Source organism: Crocodylus siamensis, chromosome 8 (genome assembly GCF_052110815.1).
Source record: "Crocodylus siamensis isolate JL-2025a chromosome 8, ASM5211081v1, whole genome shotgun sequence".
Classification (NCBI taxonomy): domain Eukaryota; kingdom Metazoa; phylum Chordata; order Crocodylia; family Crocodylidae; genus Crocodylus; species Crocodylus siamensis.
The window spans coordinates 18608381-18634095 of record NC_143402.1 but is presented as its reverse complement, the minus strand read 5'-3'; the positions used below and the strand labels follow the sequence as shown (position 1 = coordinate 18634095).

Genomic DNA, 25715 nt, shown 5'->3' with positions numbered 1-25715 from the left:
GAAGTTAGAGAAGCTCTTTAAAAAGTCTGTCATGTTGGATAAAGTCTTAGTACTCTTCATCCATGAATTGAATATTAAGAGCTGTCTATCTTTATGATTTCCTCAGAGGTTGCAGAGCAAAGCCAGGAAGAAAGAGCAGATATAATGTCTCTGACATTTCAGAATTTCTGAGTGAGAGCAAACAGGAAACCACTTCAGGTTTCTCTCTAGATGGTACAGAACCCAATCAAATGAAAAAATTCTTCCCAGGTCACCTTGACAGGTGAGCTTCCACTGAAAGCAATGGGTTGTGTAGTGTGTTTGCTGCTTTTTGATATATCAGTAAGGCCTAAGGAGATGTGTGGGGCATTATTTTAACTTGGGAATAATAAGAAGTGCAAGTCTACTCTTTGTGGTTTTACTGGAGGATTTGTATCATGCCTGTAGGGACGTAATGTGTATAAACTTTCTTTCCCTTATATGAGGAGTAAGTTAACACAACCAAAGGCTGTTTTAAGCAGTCCAGATAATAGTAACTTCTACCAGTAATGTTTTTCTGACCTAGTCTGTTTGTTTTAATCTTGCCCATTTTCCAATTGCCTATACTACTTGCCAGGAAAAATAACAATTAACATATAAACATAAGCAGAAAATATAAGCTTGGATAAGGGCAAGCCTCTGTCATGTAACATACAGGTGCAAAAGATGTACAACCCTATTTTTTTTCTCTGCCCACCTGTCTTGCTTACAGTTTGCCCTATGTCATGCATTTTCAAGAAAACCATGAGCAAAACTGACCAAATAGGTATTTGTGTGGAAACATCAACTTTTGCAGTTCCTGATTTCTTGTATGTGATTAGTCAGTTGTGCAGCTGTTAAAATATTGTCTAGAAAGCCAAAAGTTTTAATTAATTTTTTTGAACTGGTGCAGCAGTGAAAAGATGTAAAGAGACTTTTATGAGTCCTCAAGGCCTGTTGGAAGTGTCTTTATATTTTAAAAAGAGATGGGTAAAATACTTTTTTTTAGTGATTCAGATGCCTTAAAAATGCTAAAGCTATAAATAGGCTGTTCACACAAGACTTGAAATGGGTCCTTGGCAACTGACAGGAGCAGTTTTAGACTATCAGTGCTTTACATATGTTTTCATGGATAATATACTCTAGGAATTCATATTTTTTGTAATTTGACTTCTGGCAAATGTCAGACACACTTCCCGTTCCTGCAAGGCCTACTCCTTTACTTAAAGAACTGTTTTCTCTCTTGGCATCCTTTTTTGCCTAGATGTCTTCCTGTCCTGAAGTCTGTTTTTAATGCATCTACAAGCTAATTTATTTTGGGTTCCTTGTTTGTTTTTCTAGCCCATGCGTCACTAAATTTAAATGACATTCTTAGGTGACATCGGTTAGTCTGAGATCCCCTTAATTCAGTGGTTCTCAACCTTTTTAGACTCAAGACATCCCTGGATATACTTGAGGCACCCCTCAGCAAATACCCACTCTTAGTTTTTACCCTTAGTTTTTGTAATTTACAAAAGAAAAACACTTTTATTTTTTAAGAATTCAGAAAGACTACAACAATGGTTTCTATTTGAAATCTGTTTATCTTATGAATTATGCGTATAAGCCTAATAGTGCTAATGTGTGGCATCCCATAGCATCTCTCAGTTCTTTGAGATTCCCCAAAAATCTTAAGGCACCCCAGTTCTGGAGTATACTTCCCCCTTCCCCCCCCAAATAAATATCAAAATCCCTTAGTTTGACTAGTATGTGTAGACTTCATCTCATGCGAAATGTATCTTTTAGTGCAACATTGGGCTGTGTTTATAAAATTGAGTCTTTAACCGGAAACAAGATGAATTAAAAATAGAACGTTGTACTACATTGCTCTGTTGGGAGTTGGACAACTAACTGCTAATAGTGTCTTAGGCCCTAAACCCACATAAAGTGCCATATAGGTACTGTTGTATACTTATTCACATGGATACACTGTTTGGTAATACTGTTGAAACTTTCAGATTTCTCAAATAATTTTTTCCATGTCAGCTTAAAATGTCAGCTACAGCTGTTGCATTTTAAAATGGTAACTTGTACAAAGAGCTCTCATGAGTTTAATGCTACAACAAATCATGCAATAACTTGGAAATGCTCAAAATGAGCATTTTAAAAAGTTGCTAAAGGAATAACACTTTCCTGTTTGCTTTTTCAATTCTTCTCTTATTTATGAACTATTATTTGTTTTTGTGCATCAGAGCAGTAGTCCTGGTAACTTACCCTACTGGAGTTGGCTGCCACATCATAGATGTCTGGGTTTTATGTATTAATATTACATTATTTCCAACAACTCCTATCTGAACCAAAATGTTTGTTGTTACTGATTTTCATTCCTCCTACCACACATCACTGTGCACTAAATCAGTGTTTGAATTAGTATTCAGGAGTCTACCAAGTTCTCTGTACTGTTCAAATTTGTCACAGTTCAATTTTTGACATTCTAGCAGATGGTAATATCGTTCAATTTATTTGTCTGTAAAAGCACATACTCAGTTACTTTCCTATTCTCCTTTGAACCTGGTAAAGAAACAGTGAAATGAATTTTTGATAAATGGGGACTTGCTAATTAGATAAATAATGGCACTAGATTAATGGCTAGCTCTTACTTAATTTAAAATACTATGTAGTAAAACAACTATCTCTCTGTGGTATCACTGAAGGTTGAAATCCAATCTCCAGGCTGAAGAACTCTTTTATTTTTTTTAAAAAGTGCTCTGCATCTACCATTATTAAATATTATGACTGTCTTATGCAGACTATAAAATTGTAGAATGAATATGAATAGTCATGTTCCCACTTTCTTTGTAGGGTTTTTTTAAGATATTTTTCCTTGTCGTCACATAAGTTTTTTCTTCCTAGGGCGCCAATGCCTCTGCTTTGGAGAAAGAGATTGGTCCGGAACAGTTTCCTGTGAATGAACATTATTTTGGCTTGGTAAACGTGAGTGACTTTTTACTTTTTTGTGCACTATTTTCTGTTTTGGTCCTTCAGAAAATGACTGGATTTTCTTTGAGAACCTTATCTGTGGGTAGGTTTGGCACAAAGTGAGAATCTACTTAAACATATCTGTAATCTGCTTGCAACATTTTATATTTTCATTATTAAAATATTTATTTTAAGTTCTTATTTTGCTGTATTTTGAGTAAAAAGTCTAAGAGAAGGACTCAGACTTGAGCATGTTTTAAATATAGGATCATAGTAATCAGAACTGGAAAAGGTCCATTAAATTATGTATTAAATGTGATTTGAGATCTATCTTGGACATTAAAAATTGCCTAACTTACAATATAGCCACTAAATTAAGAATTCTGAAGCAAATGCAACATTATAATAGTCCTGTTGTTTAGGACAGGGGTTGGTGACACACAGCTCACAGGCCACTGGATCTGGCCAGCAGAGTGCTCTGGCTCTGCCCAGTCTGGGGCTGGGTAACGAGAGGCTGTGACTGCACTGCTGCCATTTCTCTGTCTGCAGCATGGGTGCAGTTTCCAGCCAGTGGGGAACTGAGCTGAGGCTGGCTGTGCCTGGGCTACAGCTGGGGAGGAGGGAAGGGTGGCAGCAGTGTAGACAGCTGCCTGGCCTGGATGCATCTTCCCACTGGCTGGAAGCTGCAGTCACTCCTCAGCCAAGGAACAGGGGGTTTGGGAAAAGTGGTGATGGCACTGGTGCAGCTCCCAGCTGCCTGGCTGTGATGTGGGTGCAGGCAAACCCTACTTGCTGCTGACGTGCCAGCAAAGCCACCTGATCTGTGCTGGACTGCATCCTGGTTGCTCCAGTCCGTGGCTTGAAAGGTTGCCAGCCCCTGGCTTAGGACGTCAGACTAGTGCTTTCAGATTGAGAAAGCAAGTATTGTACCTGATCTGTAGCATCCTTTTATTAATGACAGGACATAGGAAATGAAAACACATATAATCATCACTAGGTGTAATTCATTTTTAAGGCAGAAGTACCCCTTCTGCCACTAATGGGTATTTCACATCAAAACTGAAGAACAAACTGAAAGTATTTTTGAATACAGTTAATGGACCTATTAAAATACAGTTTGTATAGGGCTCCATGTCTACAACCAAGTTTGATTTAATTGATTTTCATTTCGTCTCTAGAAGATCATGTTCTCAGAAACTAAACAGTCTAAACACACTGACTCATCTTCCTTACGTGTCATATTAACTGCTGTCCCAAGCCTGCTGAGATTTGTCTCGTAATGGGAAAAATGGAAGGCATGTTCAATTACAACATAAATAGCAAAGCTATGGATAGTTTGAAGAAAAAATAGCATTCTAAAAATAACAACAAAAATAATGGTTTCACACACACACACACACAGTTCACAAGGACACAGATGGCCAATATTACTATACTTAATTTCCTGTCATAAATTCTTTGGGCTCTCACTTTTCCATCCAACTCCATTGCCAGTACCCTAATTTTCTTCCTCCCAGGCTATTCCCAGCCCTCACAATATACTTTGAAATCAGCCAGATCAGCAAAGAGATACAGATCAGTTTTAGCCCCCTTTCTAAAACATAACATTTTCAATTTTAAAAACTTTTGTCTTGAAAATGCAGCCTATGAGAACCCTTTGATGGTGGGAAATGTAAAAGTACTTTAAACTGAATTAAATTTCAAGAAGGTGAGAGCTAAATATCTTTACAAATTTTGTTTCAGTGAAAGAGTTGTGTGGTTTTTTTGGGGGGGAGGATTGTTTCTTTTTTTCTTTTTTTAATAGTTAAAATAATTTCAAGCTATTTACTAGCCTGAGTTCTCCCATCACATTTGCCTACATTTTAAAAAACTCTCTGTGCTGTCACTTCGTAAAAACATTTTTCTATAGTGAAAGAAGAAACATTGAAATTTGGATACAGAGTGCTGGTAGCTGTCAACCTGGCCAAACAGTAGAAACCCAGCTAATTTGTAATATATAAATGTTGGTTTTGGAGAGTGCTAGTCTGTAATACAGATAAGTACAAAGTCGGTAGCTGTGGGTCTTGGACCCTGGGGTGATATTCTGGCTCTGCTGAAGTCAGTAGGTGTTTTGTCGGTGACTTCTGTGGAGCCAAGATTTCATTCTTGGTTTTACTTTTGGCTTTGAGGCTTCAATATAATATTTGAGGTATGTATGTCTTGCTTTAATGAAGTATCCAGCATGTTTTTAGATGCAATATAATTAAACTACAAACAAAAGGCAGATAAGTGATTGGAGGAAAAATATCTCATATGTTAATATCCAATAATCATCTTAAGTAGTTGCTAGTAACAGAGCGTATTTTTAAAAGTAGGAACATGTAGGTTTGTTCAGTTTTGGTTTGGTTTGGTTTTAAGTTGATTGTTTCATCGTATTCCTTAGGAGACTATTACAGTTACACAACCCTTTACATCCTGCTCATACAAAGCTTCTTTGTTAGTTTTTCCTTATTGTGCTTTTTGGTTTTGGATCTCTCAGTTCAACTCATTCTTTCTGTCCTGGATATTTATATCCTTTAAATGTTTGCAGACCTGTATAAGGTGTTTTTGTGTTTCTCTCCTAACTACACTGCATATTTTTACTCTTTCCCCAATCTCCTATCATTCTTGTTTCTCTTTGTTGAACAATTTCTCTTCCTTTCACCTTCATGCCTTGGAAATGTGCGTCAAATTGAGGCAGTATGCTCATGGTAGTGGTCTATTTATTCCATTCTCTTGTGAGTCCTGTGGGTGAACCGTCCAAAATCCAAGTTGCATATTTGCTTTCTTGTTGTAACACAAACTTTAGTGCCTACTATATCATGTCTCCATTCAGCAAAGCTCATTTCTAGGTTTCCACTTTCCATTAAATTAATCCGAGTTTTCTTTTCTTCTGAAAGTATTACTCACCTGTTCTGCTAAGAGGAGTCTTGTTTTTTTTTCTCTGCCAGTGTTTTTAATTACTCCAGGTCCTATTTCTCTGTTCTTACTGGTGCTGGCAACTCTTGCCAGTTGTATCTTCCACAAATTATGCTAATGTGATGTATTTTCAGTCTTGTGTATCAGTTAATAAAGATGTGGCTTAGCCTGACTTGCACATTTGTTTTGGTCATGTAAACAGCAGTTCTAAACATTGTTTCCTTTTTTTATTTGCATAAGCTTCAGTTTGAATAAAGTATATAAGGCTGTAACCTTTTGAGCTGTATGAATTAAACTCTGATTTTGTATTTGCCTACTCAGCAAGTTGGCTATCAGTGTTCAATCCCCTGCTACAGTAATTATATAAAATTCTGGTGAGCACTGGTAGCCATGTTCTCAGAGTACCACTTAATGCCATTATCAGTATTCTACACTCAGATCATCTGTATGTTAATTTTGTATGTTAAAATATTTCCCTCAGAATGCTCTTGAGATGCAGCATCTTATTACAGGAGGATGCTGGGGAATGGCAGACCTGGAATCACGCTGGCTCCTTTGCAGTAGCAGTATTGTACAATCTAGCCATTGTAAAATAATGGCATGTGCTACCATAAACATAAGAATCCAAAGCAACAAAAACCGGCTTTTTCATGTGGCTGTATAAAAGCATCCAATTTTCATGGGTTAAACATTTCTCCTTGTTAGGCAATCTGGGATCTTTTACATCTGAGACATTGCTTACCATCATTACTGTCCTTTTCTCTGTAATGACATATGGCCTTCAGATAAGGCAAATGTAAACCAGCTGCTTTCTAGATAGTTCCACATAATACTTCTGCCAGTGTTTCACTGCAAAAGGATGCATGTACTGTGACATATTGTACAATAGTATTAAAAGAGGTTTTGGTGTCCAGTGAAGGCAAGACAAAGCTCTCTGAGTAAATCTTTTATTAGATCAACTCAAATAGTTAGAAAAAAATCTTCTTAGCAAGTTTTCGGGCACAAACACCTTTCTTCAGGCTGAGGAAGCATCTGCAGATGGTCTGTGCTCTTCCTGCTAAGAAGGATTTTTCGAACCATTTGAGTTGGTCTAATAAAAGATTTACGCAAAGAACCTTGTCTACCAATGTCTTTAGACCAGGGGTGTCCAGTCTTTTTGAATATGGGGCCGGATCACGAACTTTTTATCACCCAGTGGGCTGGCAAGAGCGGGAGTTCACGCAGCCTGTCCAGTCTGGGTTCAGGGGTCAGGGGTTGCTGCCTGACCCCACCATGTCCTCCCTGCCACCTAGGCGGCCTTGAGGATGCTCCCACGCCTGTGCACCTGGGCTCAGCAGCCAGGGGGATGTGTGGGGACTCTACAGGGGGTGCGGGATGTGCAGGAACACCCCTACTTTCTCTCTCCGAGGGCAGCACGAGCCCAAGCGGCAGGGGTCCCTCCCTCCCCGAGGCCTGCGACTCACCACCCCAGCACGATGTCTGCGGGTGCAGGGGGATGCGGGGAGGCCTGAGCAGCACCAGCTTCCCACCCTGACAGCCACAGCAGCAGCAGCAGCATCTCACGCAGGCCTGGCTGCAGCTTCCCTCCAGGCCAGCATCCATGCCCCCTGCACCCGCCTGCCCACTGCACTGCAACCTGCTGCAGCCGGCAGGGACTGACTGGTGAAGGGCGGGGCTGGTATGCAAATGAGGAAGGGAGAAACAGGGCTAGGAACAAACCCTGCAGTGTGGGGGAGGGGAGGAGCTGGCATGCAAATGAGGGAGGGAGGGGTGGGGTGAGGAAGGGGCACCATGAAATGAGGGGGGAGGGGAGGAGCTGCACCGCATCGGCAATGTCAGGCTGACGCGGTGCGTGTGGGAACCTTGTCCCTTCCGCAGCCATTAGGAAGCTGCTGAGGGGCTGGGGGAGGGACAAGGGGTGGGAACGAAAGTAAACAGGGTTTACTTCCATTTCCCGTCGCAGCACTGCGGGCCACAGACAGTGGCTTGGTGGGCTGCATAGCGGCCTGCAGGCCATATGTTGGACAAGCCTGCTTTAGACCAACATGGCTACAACCTAAACCCCAGAAACAGTGAAGGCAAATCATTTCACAGTTTTATCTGTGAACATTTTTTATTTTAGTATAGCTGATATGAAGGAACATGGTGATGCTTTCAGTTCCCATCTTGTCATTTTGTTTGTTTGGCTTGTGCTACCCTCCAGGAACTCAATGGCCCCTCTTCGTATCGACCGCAGCAGCCTCCGCCCTGCCTAGGACAAATGCCTGTATCCCATGCTGTCCCTTGCCAGTCTTACCTGCCTGGGCTAAGTTTGGAAACAGTCATAACTTGAGCCAGATATTAGGATTCTTTCAAGAAACTAACTGTATTACAGTTCATTTAATTCACCAAACAAATTAATTTTACTACCACCTACACTACAGAAGAAAACCCCTGCAGATAATAAAAGTGGCAACGGTAGTATCCATCTTCCACAGCTTTGAGAAAGGTATTACTAGTATGTCCTACCTCAGCTCTCATAATGAAGAAGGCTTACTTCTTAATTTCCCAGCCTGCTGGAAACTGTGACCATAATTTGAAACTAGCAGTGATTTTTTTTTTCTTCTTTTGTCTGCCCACACCAAGCCACCATCCCGGGGCTTCTTTTCCAAGACTCTTTTTTTGAGTGGGTGGCTGGGGAATGAGGAGATGTAGGGGGAGGAGGGGAGAAGCCTTTTGAGGTATATTGAATTGGGACCCAAAATGTTGCTTTATAAAAATCTTGGTCTGTGAATTTTGCCTGTTCATTTGATTCTCAGTGGGTGTCCATTCAGTGTTCTTTTCTTTCTATCTCTAGTTTGGTTTGGTTTGGTTTTTTACTTTTGGGTAAACTATTAATAGCACGATTGGCATTCCCCACTCAAACTTGACGATATCTGCTGATATTAGTAGTAATTTTTTTTAAGCAATATAAAAAACTCTTTAGCTTTTAATTAACAGCTGCCAGATAAGCTTTTGGGGATAGAGAGGGGAATGTTTTGTTGTTTGTTTTGTTTTTTAATTTAGAGCTGCCCACAAGAGCATCTCCCATAAAAAATAAACCACCTCTTCTCAAATTAATATTAATGTATTTATTTGGGGGGGGAATCAATAGTCTTATGTTTTACCAGTAATACCAATATTGTGCTTCTAAATTAATAATTGCTCAGAATGCCAAATTTCATAAATACAGTTAGTATTACAAATGGCACTATGAAGCTAAATGTATGCAGAAAATATTTTTGTAAATACCAGATACAATTGATATAGTATGTTAAATATCTGAAATCTGTCTCTCACTTGCTTCTAATAATTTGTGCTGTTTTGTTTCTTTCAATTTTCTGTCTTTGGACAGAGAACTTGTCACTTTCTCTTGAGGTTTCTCACACTATTGTGTTAGGTTTCCAGTATTTAAGATGTAATATCTTGATTAAAAAGTCAATTTTTAGTTCTATAACTGTTTCTTTATCTATTAGTCTTTGCAAAGACAGAAGGAGTTACAGTAGCAATCTTAATGTTCTCTTGTTACTTTGTAATAGACATAATGTGAAAATGTGTATTTGTTTCTTTCTTGGTTTGTTTTAATCAGTTTGGCAATACCTGCTACTGCAACTCAGTCCTACAGGCACTTTATTTTTGTCGTCCATTTCGGGAAAAAGTTTTGGCATACAAGGTCCAGCCCCGGAAGAAGGAAAGCCTACTTACGTGCCTCTCCGATCTCTTCAATAGCATTGCAACGCAAAAGAAGAAGGTGGGGGTCATCCCACCCAAGAAATTTATTTCTCGATTGAGGAAAGAAAATGGTAAATGAATAAATGAAGTACTTGCAAATTTCCATATTGGCTATTTAAACTGCATATTGATATGTGACAATAACTTCCTTTTCAAGCATATCTAAATTGACTGACTTTGACAAGCTTTAGCAACCAGATGTTGAAAGGTTCTGGTCCCAATTTGTGACACAAGTTTTCCCCACTTTTGTGTTATAAGGAGAGAGATTCTTTAGGACCTGATGTCCTTGTAGGTGGGTTTTCCGCTTGCATCCATTTTAGTACAGGTCAAACACATGGTAGAATATATGCCAAGAACTCACAGTACTGCGTGTCCAGACTTCCTCTTCTTCCTCTCTGCCCAAAAGTAGTTACCGAGGGTAACCTTTTGCATTTTTGGCAGTCAGCACCCATTAAACTGGAGAGCTGAATTAACTTTTATAAACTTGCCTTTCTTGAAAAGCTGAGAATTAGGAGGAGTAATCTAGAGTGCATAAACACCACTGTTAGAGTGGTATCATGCAGGGTTTTTTATAGCAACTTCAGTCATATATCCCAAAATGATCTGAAGAGTTCAATAATAGCTGTGGCTTAGAAAAATTCATGATTATAGATGAGAGTAGTACCCATGCAGTGATTCCCAAGAGCAGTTTAACATGGCATTGTTAGTTTTAGCATATTATGCTCTTTCATTCTCCCAAACCTCTTCTTTCCAGAGTTGTTTGATAATTATATGCAGCAAGATGCACATGAATTCCTAAACTACCTACTAAACACTATTGCTGACTTGCTCCAAGAAGAGAAAAAGCAGGAGAAACAGAATGGGAAACTCCAGAATGGCAGCATTGAGAGCGAAGAAGGGGACAAAACTGATCTAACGTGGGTCCATGAAATCTTCCAAGGAACACTAACTAACGAAACCAGATGTCTTAACTGTGAAGCTGTACGTTTAAAAACCAAACTGAAAAAAAACCTTTTTTATTTGATTTTCAAAGGTCTTCGACCCTTTTCCCTTAAGTCTAAGCACAGTTTTTCATTTATGAAGGTAGATTAAAATAAAACAATGTGTATTCTAATTAAAACATAGAAGCTAACCTATTTTATGACTGTATCAGCTGTTCATTGAAACTAATACTCATTAAGGTATGTTTCATCCATCATCCCCTTCCTGCTTTCCCTACAGCAATCTGTGCCTGGCTGACATGCGTTGGTTTTTTGTCTTCACATATTTTTTTGGCAAAGTGATGGATAGTGTACATTGTTTTTATATGAGGGTAACTCACCATTATTTTACCTGTTGCAATAGCTGAATATAATAGTGTCTTGATTTAAAAGACTGAATTTCTGGGAGTTGATCAGTACTCATTTGAAAACAAAAAACATGCCAGAAAGACTAAAACTAGAAGAACCAAATGACCTTTAGGCCAAAAGTGTTGTAGTTAGCCACATAGTCATGAAATCCTAGCAGAGGAGAGAAAAGAGGAATTATAAAAATGTCTGGCACTAATGCTTTCAAGTAGCTCTCAATGTTAAAAGTGTTTCTAAGTCTAAAATTATGGCTATATTCTGAAACAAGACTTTGTATAAATTCCATTATGGGGTTATTACAGACTTTGAGCCAAATTGTAATTAATGCACAGATCAGAAGATGGTTTTCCCTACTGCCAGTATTACTAACTTTTCTCAGGAGCTGAATGAAAATCCATCCTACTTTCTGCTTTTATACCCTCTCCATATTAGAGAAATATAGCAGATAATTTCCCAACATGCAAAATAGGTTGGCATCCATTTTAAGTCTCTCCAAGAGAACTCGCTGGTAAAAAATTGCCAGTAAAGTAAGCAGAAGTGTTTAAGACAATGTCTGTTTCCCTTCTGGGTCAAATCTAGGACTACTGGATAGATAGTGTAGCTAACTGAGTATGGCCCTGAGCACACACCAAATATGCCTGAGTTGGAGCACAGCCCCGGGGGTATGCAGTCTGGAGTTCTCTGAGCCAGTTACACTGCCTAATTTTCAAGTTCTGGTGCACATCAAGTAGGTGCCTGTGGGCAGGTGCCATACACATCAGATAGGTGCCATAGTGGTAGTCCCAGGCTTGTACACAAGCCCCTGAAGGTACAAGGGAGATGGAAATTTTGTGCGGAGAGGAAGGAACCTTTTCTTATATAGTCTTTTTGGGGACTGTTATGATTCAGGGTATATCTATTTCTAGAATTGTTCAAAAAAAAAGCCCCTGAGTGCATTCATCAAATGATGAGATGTTCTCATTTCTCTCAGGACCTGTGCCTTTTCAGGTGTGTTAAACCATTCTAAATCTGCCAGATTACAAGCTGCTATGATTTATTTCTCCTTATTTTTTCAAGGTTAGTAGCAAAGATGAGGACTTTCTGGACCTTTCGGTTGATGTGGAACAAAATACATCAATTACTCACTGCCTAAGGTAAATGAAAGAGAGACTCTGTGGGTATATGGAAAGGACACCAGTGCACACATTCAGAGCAGAATGCCTGGTTTAACTATCAAATTGTGCAACAGTTAATGTCCACAGCTTACTGTAAAATATTTCTGCTCACATAACAATCCTGTTATGTGTCACTTTGTCAATGCTGTAAGAAAGTATCCATTTAGTCAGATCTAATAAAGCTGCTGATTTCTAAGTATTCTTGGGTACATCAACACTTGCACTTTACCGCGGAGTAGACTAATGAGCTGCACAGGAAAACGTCACTGTCTACACACACACCAGTATTAGGGGGCACTATGCTAATTAACTCCACAGTCAGGGACAGTACTATCTTATGGCAGAGTAATTAACTGTGCTGAAAGACTTGTAGAAGATAACTGGGCAGGGGTCAGACCCCTGGCTGCTGCCTAGCCACACAGCTCCACAGGTTATGGACCCTCGTGCCCCAGTCGGCGCCAACACCACCATCTGTAGCCTGGAACTGACTTCCTGTACTCCCCAACCCCCCACCAACCTGGGCCTGCTCCATCTAGGCTCAAATTGCTGCCATCTCAGGCACACAAATAGGTGCTGTGCTTGGGAGCGATCTGTTCTGGCTCAAGCAGCTCCTCAGTTTATTGCTTCACCTTACATCCATGTGTAGATGCACCCAGAGTGTGTTTCTTAGTGGGAAGTCAGAATAGGATGCATCTTTTTGATGGGGATTTGAAGGGCTACTTGATTGTATAAGTTTTAGCAAAGTTAACTCCATGTATTCAGAATATTTTCCCCTTCATTTTGCTGAAATGCTTTTGCTCTTTGCCAGGAGAGGGTTAAATTTCTTGGGTTAGGTGTTGTTAGAATTCACTGCTCTAGAATTCACTCTTTTTTGGGGGTTGTCTGCCAATGCCTGTGCTTATCAACTGTAAGGATGCTTTGCAAGATGCACATTGAACCTAGGTTTTTAATACCGGGTATGGGTTGTAATGATGACTGAAGGTTGGGGAGTGGTTTGATCATGTGGCCAAATGATAGCTAAAGATCATGGGTTTTAATTTTTGCACCAGTACCTGAATAGAAATGTGAAATAGATAATGTTACAAGCAGTCATGGTCAGATACCAACCAGTTTATATATGCAAAGAAGCCACATTCCAGAAAGAAACAGATACCATAGGTGGACAGATGAAAGTAATAGTTGTGGCTTGGAGATGCCCTAGTTTGAAAGAGGGGACTTTTCATCATTTCTCATACAGGTTTCTTTTGCCTGATGTTAGTAGGGTAGTGGCTGATAACTAGATGGAGATGACTGAGTTTTCCTGGATTTTCTGAGATTGACTGAGTGTTCTAGTTCAGTATTTTTTGCATTTAATTTCCACAGGGGGTTCAGTAATACTGAGACTCTATGCAGTGAATACAAATACTACTGTGAGCAGTGTCGCAGTAAACAGGAAGCACAGAAAAGGTAAGGTTAGGTTACCCTGGAACATGATGATGTTTTCTTGGTGCCGGCAGGCACCTACATAAATATACATTGTTAATCTAGTGGTGTTTCTGAGCACTTTCTGATTGAGGGTGTTGGGCTTTCTTTTCTCTCTCATAATGAAAGAAGAAATCAGTAGGTCAGTTTCACATTTCTCCTCTGTCTTTCTTACCCAGCATACTGTTGTAAATCCATATTTTACACTTCTTAGTTAATAGCAGTTTGGATACAAGGGCAGAGGTTTCTTCCCTTTCACTTTCATGATGTTGATGTAGATTGTGTCTAGCACTGGCAAACATCTGTCTTGCATCCAAATGTCAGTTGTATTATAAATCTTCCCCACTCTTCCTAGAGTGAAATTGACTAGACTTACTTTTTTTTGTGGCAGGAACCTTTGAAACATGCCTTCTAGCTAGATTAATTTTGGGGGTGGGGGGAAAATTCAAGGGCTGCCTTGTAACATGTTTTCTCTTATGTTTTTTATGGTCCAGAATGAGAGTGAAAAAGTTGCCCATGATTCTAGCTCTGCACTTAAAGAGGTTCAAATACATGGACCAGCTGCATCGATATACCAAACTCTCCTACCGTGTAGTCTTTCCCTTAGAGCTTCGGCTTTTTAATACTTCAGGCGATGCTACAAACCCAGACAGAATGTACGACCTTGTGGCTGTAGTTGTTCACTGTGGCAGGTATGTCTCGTGCTTTTAGAGATTTAGGTTAATTTTTATGAGAATTGCACTGAATTGGTCTTTCGTGTCCTATTCTATGCCACTGCAGGAGCACTCTTAGTAACTCAGCTAATTTATTGAAAGGATAAAAAGTGGTTCAATAGTTTTAAGTCTGACACTTTTTGGAAATTGTTTTATACTACTTATGCATTTTCATAGTTTCGTGCTTGCTGGGCTTTTTATTTATTTATTTTTATTCAGCTTAAAATATGCTGAAATTTCATTCATATAGGCCTTGTCCCAGCAAAACAGGAGAGGGATCAAAAACTACAAGTGAGCAAAAGAATATAAAAGCAACTCGTTGAAAACTGTTACTAAAATGGAATTTGTACATCCCATCTTGGTACTTGATAAAAATTTCTTTAAAAAAATGGTGCCACCAAGTGGCTAAATTACATACTTCTGATATATATATTTTTTTTTTTTTAAAAACAGCTACATAATGTTGACCTCACCAGTTTGAAACTGATTTAAAACCGTTGCAAGTAATATTTTGTTTTTTTTAAAAACAGTACACATAGGGAAAAGCACTTAAAACATAGATTTGTCAGGAAAAGTCTTACACTTTTAAGAGAAGCCAGAAAAAAAGTGTTTAAACCTGAAATACCTCTTGAAAGGTAAATCTTAAAATAACTAGAAGTCTGGTGCAGTGTCTTTAGAAATATTTGAAAAGCATCCATTTGGAAAGCAGAGAATCAAAAAAATCAATACACTGGTGTTGAAAGTATTAATGGTAAATCTGTGCTATACCTAATTCTGATCTGGATAATATTGTGAAACCACTCTGCTGAGGTCACATTATTGCAGTGGCAATTTGCTCAGATCCCAACCTTGCAGGTTTTTAATGCAGAAGCTAAACCTACCCTCTAACATTATACTTGTGTTCATTGTAATAACCTTCAACCATGGCGCACACAAATGGATATAGGGAGGATTTTTGTTTTGCCAAATGGCTCGGGAGCTCTGCAAAGCTGCTGTCTTGTAAACCTGGGGCTTTTTCAGCGAGTCAGCAGTTTTTGCTATTTTTAACACTTGTGTCAAATTTATTTTCTGATATTTTAGATTTTTCAATACATCTGTTAAAATACTTTTATTTCTATGGTTTCACTCATTTATTTACTTAGACAAGCTTTTATTTAAAAGTAGGGAAAGCATTAGGCAAACATAAAATAGCTGTTGTTGTCTGGAATATTATATAATTTTCCTTTGAGGAGAAAAGTTTAACACATCATTGGTCTCCCCTTTTTTTGGCAGTGGTCCAAACCGTGGACATTATATCACCATTGTGAAGAGTCATGGCTTTTGGTTGCTGTTTGATGATGACATTGTGGAGGTAGGCATGCAGGCTACTTTTTATGTCCTGAAATCTATGTAGATAGCATGATTTTTTGGCTATATGCAAGGGTTCCTTTTTTAATTTCTAAGATATTACTTTGTATCTGTAAAAGGATTTTTAGCAGTGGCTGTACAGAAGGTTCTCAAAGTTCTGACTTCCTCAAAAGTAAGTTTGTGTTTTACAGAGAGGCTTCTTGTATGAATTGCCTGGAGAAACCCAAACCTGAGGGCTGCATTGATGACTTGGCAGAAGCCCTCAAGATTATGGCTCTACAGTCTAAAATACCCTATACAAGCTATAACTTCAACTTTAGGGGTGTAAAACACTAGTTCAATTTTTCTCCACCTCTTTTTTGCTCTATCTCAGGACCAATAACTGTACCATCATGCTGATTTTGACAGCATTTTGCTTTTATGTTGTAAAAGGGATTTAAGAACCATAGAAAGTGAAAAACATTTTTGGCATATAACTAATATAGATACCGAATTACCCATATCATGTTTGGACTTTTAGCTGTAGTGTATGTAAACATGTTGGTAAAACAAGTATTCTGTACTTTACAGAATACTTGACCCATAAATAATGTGCGTCTAAAATGTACACGCTTCAGATAGAAACACCATCTTACACCTGACTCCTACTTATCATGTGGGAGTTTTTCTTTCTGCCTGGAGATAAACTTGTCTATAATCTTTAAAAGTAGATGTACAATAGCCTTCTTACTGTTTTCTTTCATTTATTCTCAATCAGTGACTTCCACGTTATCTTTGTCTCTGGACAGAGTAAAAATTCTCATTATCTGCAAGTACTGACATTTTTTTTGGATCTCTCCAAGTGGAGAACAGTTTGAGCTTTTGTATGTATGCTGTTGTGTTTCAGGCAGTAAACTTGAGGAGTTATGATTTGTTTGAGAGATGCCCCTTTTTTCCTAATCTCTTTCTTACCTTAGTTATGGTTTAAAGTAACTTATGACATTTTATTGTTACAGTACCACCTAATTGATTTGAAAACAGCACACCCCTTGTGTAAGGGATTCCCTTGAGTCTGTGCCACTTCTGGGTTAGAAATCTAGTTTTTCATGTTGCGAGTAAGGGAGAACTTTTCCCCTTACATATGCAAGTCAGTTTCTGTAGAACTAGTTTTCATTTCAGAATGATTTCTTTCCCATGTAGCTCTGAAGGCAAAAGCTTGAAAACCTGAGGGTTGAGGGGGTTTAACACAGTCTGGTTCAATCTGCTGTGAAGAAGGTAACGATTCCTACCAGACTTTGTCCCTGACCAGGGCCATCCCTACAGGGAAGCGAATCGAGGCGACCACCCCAGGCCTGCACTATGGGGGGCCTGTGGACAGTGCCATACAGGCCCCACTGCCACCAGTGGCCATCCCCACCCCTCAGCCCTGCACAGGCTGATATGCCTCATGCCCTGCATGACCCTAGGAACAGCTCTGTGCCTGACCTCTTCTCACATTTGTCTTCATATTTGCATTTGTCTGATAAATACCTGACTTGGAAGCAGTTCTCTCTTCTGTCCCCCATACAGCACCCCATATGTGCTTATGGGAATCATCCTAGCTATGGAGATATAATGGTCTCTGCTACTCTGCTTGCTCACATTTCAGGCTGCTAGAATAAGGATGCCTTTGAAGCTTTGTCTATTCTACCCCTCCCCACCCCCTCATCCCTTCTTTGGTCACTTTATATGAAGTAGCTCAGCTCCCTGCTGCTGCTTTAGCTTTTCTAAGCAACAGCAGAGTAAAATTGAACAGACTCCTCTCAGGTTCACAGGACTTTAGATATCAGCTCTGAAGCTGACCCAAGTAGTTGCACTTTCATGCTACTGCTGCTTGACATCATAGGGCTGCTTCAGGAAATAGCCCTGCATCAGGGAGCAATTCTCTTCCCAACTGTGAGACCTAGGAAAGTAACTTAAACATGAAGATTGGATTCTGTAGTTGTCATCATAGGACTTTCCATTTGCCAAAGGGAACTTTCTACTTACCAGAGCAGAACATGCAGAAGGATTTGTACATGCTCTAGAGAGTGTCTTCTACATGTGAACCAAACACAAAGTGAAACAGATAATCTGTCAGTACACTCCTGAAGTCGGGTCCAAAACTTCTGTGCTTGCTCATATTTTTTTGAAGCAGCAGCAGAGCAATGGGGAAAACTTTTATCCCTTACAGTTTTACAGTAAACCAGAAGCTTTATTGCACATTTGTTATAAATACTATGATTAAATACGTCTGAAATGTATATAGGGAGCTGTTTACTTTTACTTGCCTGAAGTTATGCCACATGCCTGTGAAAGGGTGAAGGATCAAATTTTAGGCAAAATGTAAAGTTGGTAAACATTTAAATATATGTAAAACTGTGTATGGCAGTATGCAACAAATTATCACATCAAATGCAGAATGCAAATTGTTCAAATGAAAAAGCATGCAAAGCCATCTGGCTTGAAAGAGCTGTAGGTAAATGTTTGTTTCCTGTACTGGTAGCTGTATAAACTATCAGGTCAGAGGAACAGTATTGTACCACAGTGGCAACTTCTGTTTGGAATGGAAGGAAAAGTATCTATCCAAATTGGGTTTCCCAAATTATGATGGAAAAGTCAAAAGAATGAATGTATAGCCTAGTAAAGTATGCTTGGGTAAGAGAGAGCTATTACTTGGAGGTTGGAAGTGGTATCAAAGAAAAGGAATTGTTTGTTGTGGACTAAATATAATAGTGTGAAAACAAGCAAAGAAATACTTGAGCTCAATAATAAAAATATCCCTTATGTCAGGTCAGTTAGGTATAGAACAGTCTCCAAGAGAAACCTCAACCAGTTTTCACTTTAAAACTAGACTGGACAAAACTCTTGAGTGTGCTGTGGGGAGCAGTCCTGCTATGGAAGGGGGAACAAAAAAAAGGTAATCATAGTTCTTTTCCATCTCCAATTTGTTGTTCTGTGAATAGTGAAAGTCAAAAAGAGTTAAGAGATGCAGCTATGCTACTGAAGAAACTAAAGAGCAACTGTGGGATAAATGAATCTTTAAGAACATTTCTGAGTTCTGTTTAAAATGCTAAGTTGTGAAAATAGATTTGATTGCATGGTAAGTTAGTTAGCAGTTAAATTTAAATAGTGGTAAATATTTACAGAACTGCCTGACGTGAAGTCTGGAGAATAAACTGTTGTGATTAGTTTTTTGGGGGGGGGTTTCTCTCATGAATCCTTCTCTGCAGTAGTTTTGTACAAGGCTCTGAGAGAGTGTTTTGGAAAAATAGACTTTTTTATATACCTCTTCCCAGGACTTCAGAGCACTTTGAAATGCCTGCATCGAGGACTTTTGGATTTTCACACCATTTAGTGTCATGCATGTCCTTGTTTCAACTTGCATAATGTGTGATTCCATGTTGCATATGATGCATCTTTCTGGTGACTTATTGTATGTATGTGCGTGCGTGCACATGTGTATGATGCCCCTTCCCCATAATGCTTAAACAAGCAGGTTACATTACACATTCTCTTCAAAACTGAGGACACTGATGCTTTGGTTTATATAACCAGCACTTTCCACAGGTCATGAAAACAGTTGATGACATTATGGACCTGTGTGGGCAATGTTCAAAGAGCCACTGAATTCATTCCTCCTGTGTGTTAACACAGGAAGGAACAAGTTGGTTCTTTCTGAGTCTTATGCACACATCCACACTCCTAGATTCACCTGTGCACTCTGCATTTCCTATACTGAAACCTCCTGGAAACTGGTTGTGGTTAGTATTGTGCTGGACAGTCAACCTCAGTATTGTATGTGAAGCCTCATTTTTACCCAGTGGTTCTAAGAGGAAGGGCTTTGGGAGTCCCCTTAGCTTTCTTGAGTTGCTTTTCTGTTGGCCACATTTTCATTTGTGTTGAACACTCCTGTTTGCTGGTACACTGTAGTTGTGACTTAGGTTGCCCTTTTTTATTTTCATTGGGCCACCTCTATTGCCTTAGAATGGCTGGCAAGCTAATAACCTTCAGGTGACAGTCTCTGTAACGTGAAGATATTCTTGACAGTCCTACATTTGTAATGCTGCTTGTGCCTTGTTATGGTATACCTACTCAGGCATGTTCTGTGCCACTTTAAATTTTGAAGGCTTCCCAAGGACCTGAGGCATCTGGCCTTGGACAGACCCCTCAAAGTAGGTAAAATGCAGTTGAGTTGGCATTGAGCTTTTATCCTTTAACATCAAATTTGTACGATTCCCCAGGAACTTCTGGTATGAGAGAGCAAACATAATCCAGGTAGTCTAAGCCCTGTGTACCAGTGCTGCCTGCGTACCACTGCATGCTTTTTCTCAAACTGAGCAGAAAAGATGGGAAGAGAAGAAATGGCAATCTTTTATCCTAAATATTTGACTTCATGGCACTTTGGGTTTAGAATGAAGATGGTATTGATGCTGACACTCAGTCATATGAAATACTGTGCCCTTTTGTTGCTGAGGAAGCTCCTTGGCTGAATCCTAGTGTGGTGCTTTCCTTTCCCTTCTTTGTTTAAACAGAGAATGTTCCTTGCTAATCCCCATACCATCCAAGGCAGAATTTCTTCTTTGGATAAGAACATGGGCTCTGTGGCACCTCAAGGTCATTTCTGCTGCCATTTGGATTATCATTAAAGGTCACCAAGCTTTTTTAATGTCCTGTATTTGTCTGGTTTCTAAATCTTTTGAGGGGGGGCATAGTAAAGGAGACTATGACATCACTGGTAGTAAGTAGTCTGTCGTCCACTCGCATTCGGGCCACTTCAGCCCATTGCCTCTTATCTCTGTAGATTCAGTACCCTGTGACCTTACTGATATTTTAAAATACTAAAGGAGATGTATTGCCCACTGAACAGCACGAGTCTCATCACAACCACTTCATTTCAGTGATTCAGCCATGGCCACTGAAGTGAGAATCAAATTCAAGGTCCCTTCATATTCAGTCTTGCATGGGATTAGGTAACCAGTTCTTCCTGACTGTCACTTCCCAGTGCAGCTGCGTACCAATTAGCAATGGGAAACAGATCATTGTCAGAAGAATCTCTTAGCCCCGGGAGATAATGATCCTGCAGCCTTGCCCTGCTGAGTATAACTTGAAATGCTCAGTTCATTTTTCTCTGCAAGTTTTTCACAACTTAATTTTATGTTTGTTTAGGCAAGAAATTATACCTTTTGCATTGGAAAAAAAAAAATCATTTCACTATTAAAAGAAAAAATTCCTTGAGGTCCCTCATATGTTCTGCTGCATTGTACCAAAATGTCCCAGAAAAAACAGTGAAGTACAGACAGTCAAAAAGCCTTGGCTGAATTGATTCAGTCTTCACAGGTTAATCTAAACTTTGTAGACTGAACCAATAAGTAAGTGAACAGACATTTGCTTTTCATTCTGGAAATGCAGTCGCTTGCTTGCAGTGGCCCAGGCCAGAACTTGAGGGCCACTGGAACATACCTCTCTGCTCCTCTGGAGTGGACAGCTTGGACCAAGGCTAGCCTACCTGCCCTGTGAGGGGGGGTTAGCAAAGGTGGTGCAAAGCATCCTGGGATGCTGGGGGCCTGTGAGTTGACTTGAATCTGGAAGGGGTCAGGGACAGGAGTTCAGTAAACCAATTTAACCTAAATCGGTTAAGTCTGATGCTTCATCCATCCTGATTTATCTTAAACTGGTTTCAGCCACTTTGAAAGCAGTTTATGTGCACTGAACTTCTGTTGTGTTACATATTAAGTTACATACATAAGTGTTTCTGGTCACTTATACTGATTAATGTGTAACTTCTGTCCCTAGCCAACAAGCCCAATGCTGACATTCTCGTGCAGATCACAGAAAAAATAGAGATTGAAGGTTGTAAGCCATAGATGAGTAAAATCTATGTATTTTTAAACCTCCAGTAACTATCTTGTGTACAGCAAACACCTTACTTAGGCTGCATGTTGAATTTGAGAACTTTTTCTCTGCACTACCAGTTATACACTGGATATATTTCCTTCAGTCAAAAGCTGAATGCTTTTCATCCCCATACGCCATGTGTTTGGGTAGGGGAAGGTAACTGCACTGAGTATAAAGGGCTGAAGGGTGAAAATATGTTGAACTTTTTTAAGAATAGGTCTTCACAGATCCTCTCTTTGTGTGGTATTACAACGCGTAATTTATTGTTTTGTTTTGTCCTGTAGGCTTATAATTTATCCTCATTTTCTTTTACTTTTCAAAGTGAAGTAGGTGAATAATCTATTGAAAAAAGTGCTAGGCATCATAGTGTATTAATGCCAGGTAGCAATCCTTTCTTGTAACTGGCTGAAGGTGGCAGTTAAGTTGGGTAAGGGATGCATGCTAAGTGTATGTGTTTTAGTGTTTCTAATTTTAATGCTTTTGTTGATTTACAGAAGATCGATGCCCAGGCCATTGAAGAATTCTATGGGTTAACATCAGACATTTCCAAAAACTCAGAATCTGGATATATCCTCTTCTATCAGTCAAGAGACTAAGATGAAAATGATAAATGTGTACAAATAAAAAAGGGATCAAGGTTATGTCCAAATAGGACATCATGGCGACAGCAGAAACAATTCCTCATCGTTGCTGTAGGATCATGAGAGATCCAGCAGGGAGAAGAAAGGTTTACCTCTGCCATTTCTTGGAGGATTAGTGCTGACTGCCATAACAAGCAGAGCTTTTGCTCCACTTTTCTTTCTGGGCTTTTTTTTTACGTGCTATCTTCCAAAATCTGTGTTACCTCGACTTGAAACCAGGCTGCTTATTTTGTTTGAGAACTGAAGAAAGATTTTTAAAGTAGCATCATAGAATTCTTTTTTTCCATTCAATGTTGGCCTGAAGCCATACTTTGGTTTCTATCATCATCGTTTTTCTGTATTTTAGCAGAATGATTTCAATATTCAGTGTCAGCTGAAGACATATTTTAGAATATGGGCTGCAGCTGATTGCTGGATATTTTTGGTGACTCAGACATGAGAAACAGTACAATGCTAAGACATATGAGAAATACTGAGTATGTAATTTTTAAACACTTAGACAAGAGATCTCTGCAGCACTGTAAATTCCTCAGTATGTATCATTTTGGTTTTAGATAACACTAATAGCACCCTGTTTTATATATTTTTAATTCCTTCCTGCAGAAGATGTAAATGTTTTTTCCATATTCAGACTAATCTTATTGTACTTTTTACTTTTTTTAAAGTGGAAGTTTGTGAATTAAAGCTACATTGCTGCAGATTCAACAGGAGAAAAACAACAAACAAAAAATGGTCCAACTTTTAAAAGTGCATGTCTGGCAGCCAGTTGTAGAAAGTTTAACATTGCAGTATTTCTTGGAGCTATGACACAAGCCAAAAGTGCCCTCTTCTGAAACAGCTGTTCAGCATTTCATTCAGTGTATAGTAAACTGAAGCAACTAGGATGGGATCTATGCTAATACCCTGAAGCAGCACTAATTGTGAAGGGTTAACCAAGGGAAGCATTTATTGACATAACTAATCCAGTTGTTCTTAGTCTTTTGAAATAATGGATGTTTAAGGAAGGAAAAAAAAAGATATACCCACATTTCCTTGCCAAGTGTTCCCTCCTCATCTGTTGGTAATGTTAGTTGTGACATGGGAATCATTGCCCCTGAAAATGCTCTCTGGTTTGTTGTGTTTCTATAGATCTTGCTTAACAGGGGGAAAGTACATTAGTCTTATGAAGACTGAATGGAGGTAATTATCTGTTATGTGTCTGTGTATATGTGTTATAATCTCAAGGATAACTAGACAGAAAAGATTAAATGGAATTTATAAGAGATCTGTGAAAACCTTATGTAACTTCTTTTCTTTTCTGTTAACTGTGCCAAAGCTTGTCACAGCTGGCTCTAAACCATGAGTAGAAACTGATATTTTCCTTTCTTCGTCTTGTTAGGTAACATAAAAGCTGTCTTCTACCTTGTTGGTCCTGGTACAGACATCTGTAGTACGTACCTGTGATTGTTATTCATTGAGGACATTTAACTTATGCAATCTGTGGCTTGTACAGGATTTAGAATATTTTACCAAAATACTGTCCTCATGATGACAACACATCAGATGCACACCATTATTTTTGATGGCTGTACTCCTTCTCTGTTCCCTTTTGCAACCAGAAACATCCTGCTAGCCATGCATTCCTCTCTTCAAAGTGAAAATTAGTAAACCATGTTGTACTCCAATTGAGGACAAGTTCCATTCTCTCCGCACACCTCCTCCCGAAGATAAAATATAGACATCTGACTGTTGATTTTTAGTATAAGAAGTGGTGTCACTTTCAGAAGCATTATCCGTGACAGCAGAACCTTCTTGTCTTTTTGTCCCTACGTGTGTGAAGATTGCTCTTGGTTGGGAATCTTCTTCCCCTTGTTGGCACACAAACCCAGCGCCCCCCTTGTGGTGGCACTAACAGAAGTCTGTCATTAGTGAATCAAGCAAAAAAAGAGAGCACACTGAGTTTAAAAAAAAAAATCTCAACAATAAATACAAACAAATAACATTAGGACATTAGACATGTATTTTGTATATCTGGCGATACATTTTTACAAATGAAATACCTGATTGAGAGAGAATATTGAAAGATATATACTATAGATTAAAAAGACCTGTTAAAAGTGCACTTTTGCTACAGATTTATAAGGAAACTAAATGGAATTAAATTGGAAGAAAATGGTGTGATGTAATTCTGTATAATAAATGACCCCAGCTGTCTCCAATAAAAGTAATGTATGGTCAAATGCACAAGGTGTTTTTCTTTTAAGGGAGTGAATCTTGCTCAAAGGTGAAAAATAAAGTAATTGGTTTGTTTCACCCTAGTTGGGGGCCTTTCTGTTTTATTCTCTTTGTGTTGGCTGGTTTAGATCTTACTGGTGGTGACTTATAACTAAGAAGCTCTCCGTTTCCCTGGTCCTTTAATTGTCAGATTTGAATCCTGTTGACTGCGAGTTGTTGGAAAGGCTGTACGAGTAAAGGGGCTATGAAAGTCCTCTTAGCCCTTTCCATGAAGACTCTGTAAGACATGGCTACTGGAATATTTTGTTTTGCTCATCTGGTGTAAATCCAGATGAAAAATTGATAAAATACATGGCACAATGCACGTACTTCACTCCTTTCCAGACAAAAATACAAAGGTCCCTCCTTGATCAGTTTATACAAGTTAACCACTTTATTTGATGGGAACCCTTGATAAAGGATTACTCAGATGAGTAAAAGTTTATAGAACCACAGCAGACAAAATTTGAGTACAATGTAAGCAAATGCAACTTCGGAAATGTCATCTCTCTTTTAAGATGCCTTTAAAATCCGAAGTGCACATTAACTGTAACCATAACCATGTAACCGTGTATTTTACACTGGGAAGAATGAGTTCAGCTATTATTGGCTTCAGTGGGAAATTTAGCTCATTTGTACATGCAATGAATCAGTTCCATTTTGGTGTCAAATTAATATGGAATGTTTATATCTGATCACGATAGGTTCATGTCTTGATTCACAGCATGTTTCTTCTGGAATAACTCCTAGCAAGATTCTGCCACCTTAACTTGCACTTGGTAGATTGGTTGAGAACTAAGCCACTTCCATGAGACCACTCTAGAAGAAGAGTACCACTCAATGGGCACATCTACGCATGCTATTACTATGCATGAATAAACTCTGGAAGAATAAGCTCCAGAGTTTATTCATATGTAGCATGTGGAGGCAGGTCAGAACAACCCTGGCTGGCAGGGGTCGGCCTCCCCCTCAGCTCAATGTGCTGCAGAGAGGCTGGTTGGGGCATGAGGGAGCTTCAGTAAGGGGCTAGCCAATAGGCAGCCCCTCCCTAAAGCACCCTTGTGCCACAGCTATCCCCTCCAGTGTCTACATGTGTGCTTCTGTGGTATTTTTTATTTCACGGCAGGATAGAACTTTTATTTACAAGTATTATCTTGCTGCAGAGTAAATTAGTTTATTCCAGCCTACTAGGGGTGCGTGTGCTGACGCTGAGATGTTTACTGCACAGCTAATTGGTCAACTGTGCAGTTAATCCTTGTGTAG

At 39.2% G+C, this 25715-nt stretch overlaps 1 protein-coding gene across 2 annotated transcripts in view; it reads left to right on the top strand.

Annotated features, from left to right (window-relative positions):
* Positions 1-24479, top strand: part of LOC149858150 (ubiquitin carboxyl-terminal hydrolase 12-like) — a 52152-nt gene extending 27673 nt beyond the window's left edge. The window contains exons 2-10 of one of the 2 annotated variants that reach the window (XM_090060069.1): positions 2890-2970; positions 9500-9713; positions 10397-10623; positions 12045-12121; positions 13505-13588; positions 14098-14295; positions 15589-15667; positions 18515-18580; positions 22053-24479. In XM_090060069.1, coding sequence (XP_089916195.1) covers positions 2890-2970; positions 9500-9713; positions 10397-10623; positions 12045-12121; positions 13505-13588; positions 14098-14295; positions 15589-15667; positions 18515-18532 — 978 coding nt within the window. In that variant the 3' untranslated portion in view covers positions 18533-18580; positions 22053-24479. The remainder of the gene's footprint in view (positions 1-2889; positions 2971-9499; positions 9714-10396; positions 10624-12044; positions 12122-13504; positions 13589-14097; positions 14296-15588; positions 15668-18514; positions 18581-22052) is intronic. The other variant, XM_090060068.1, reaches the window with a different exon arrangement.
* The last annotated feature ends 1236 nt before the right edge of the window (positions 24480-25715 follow it).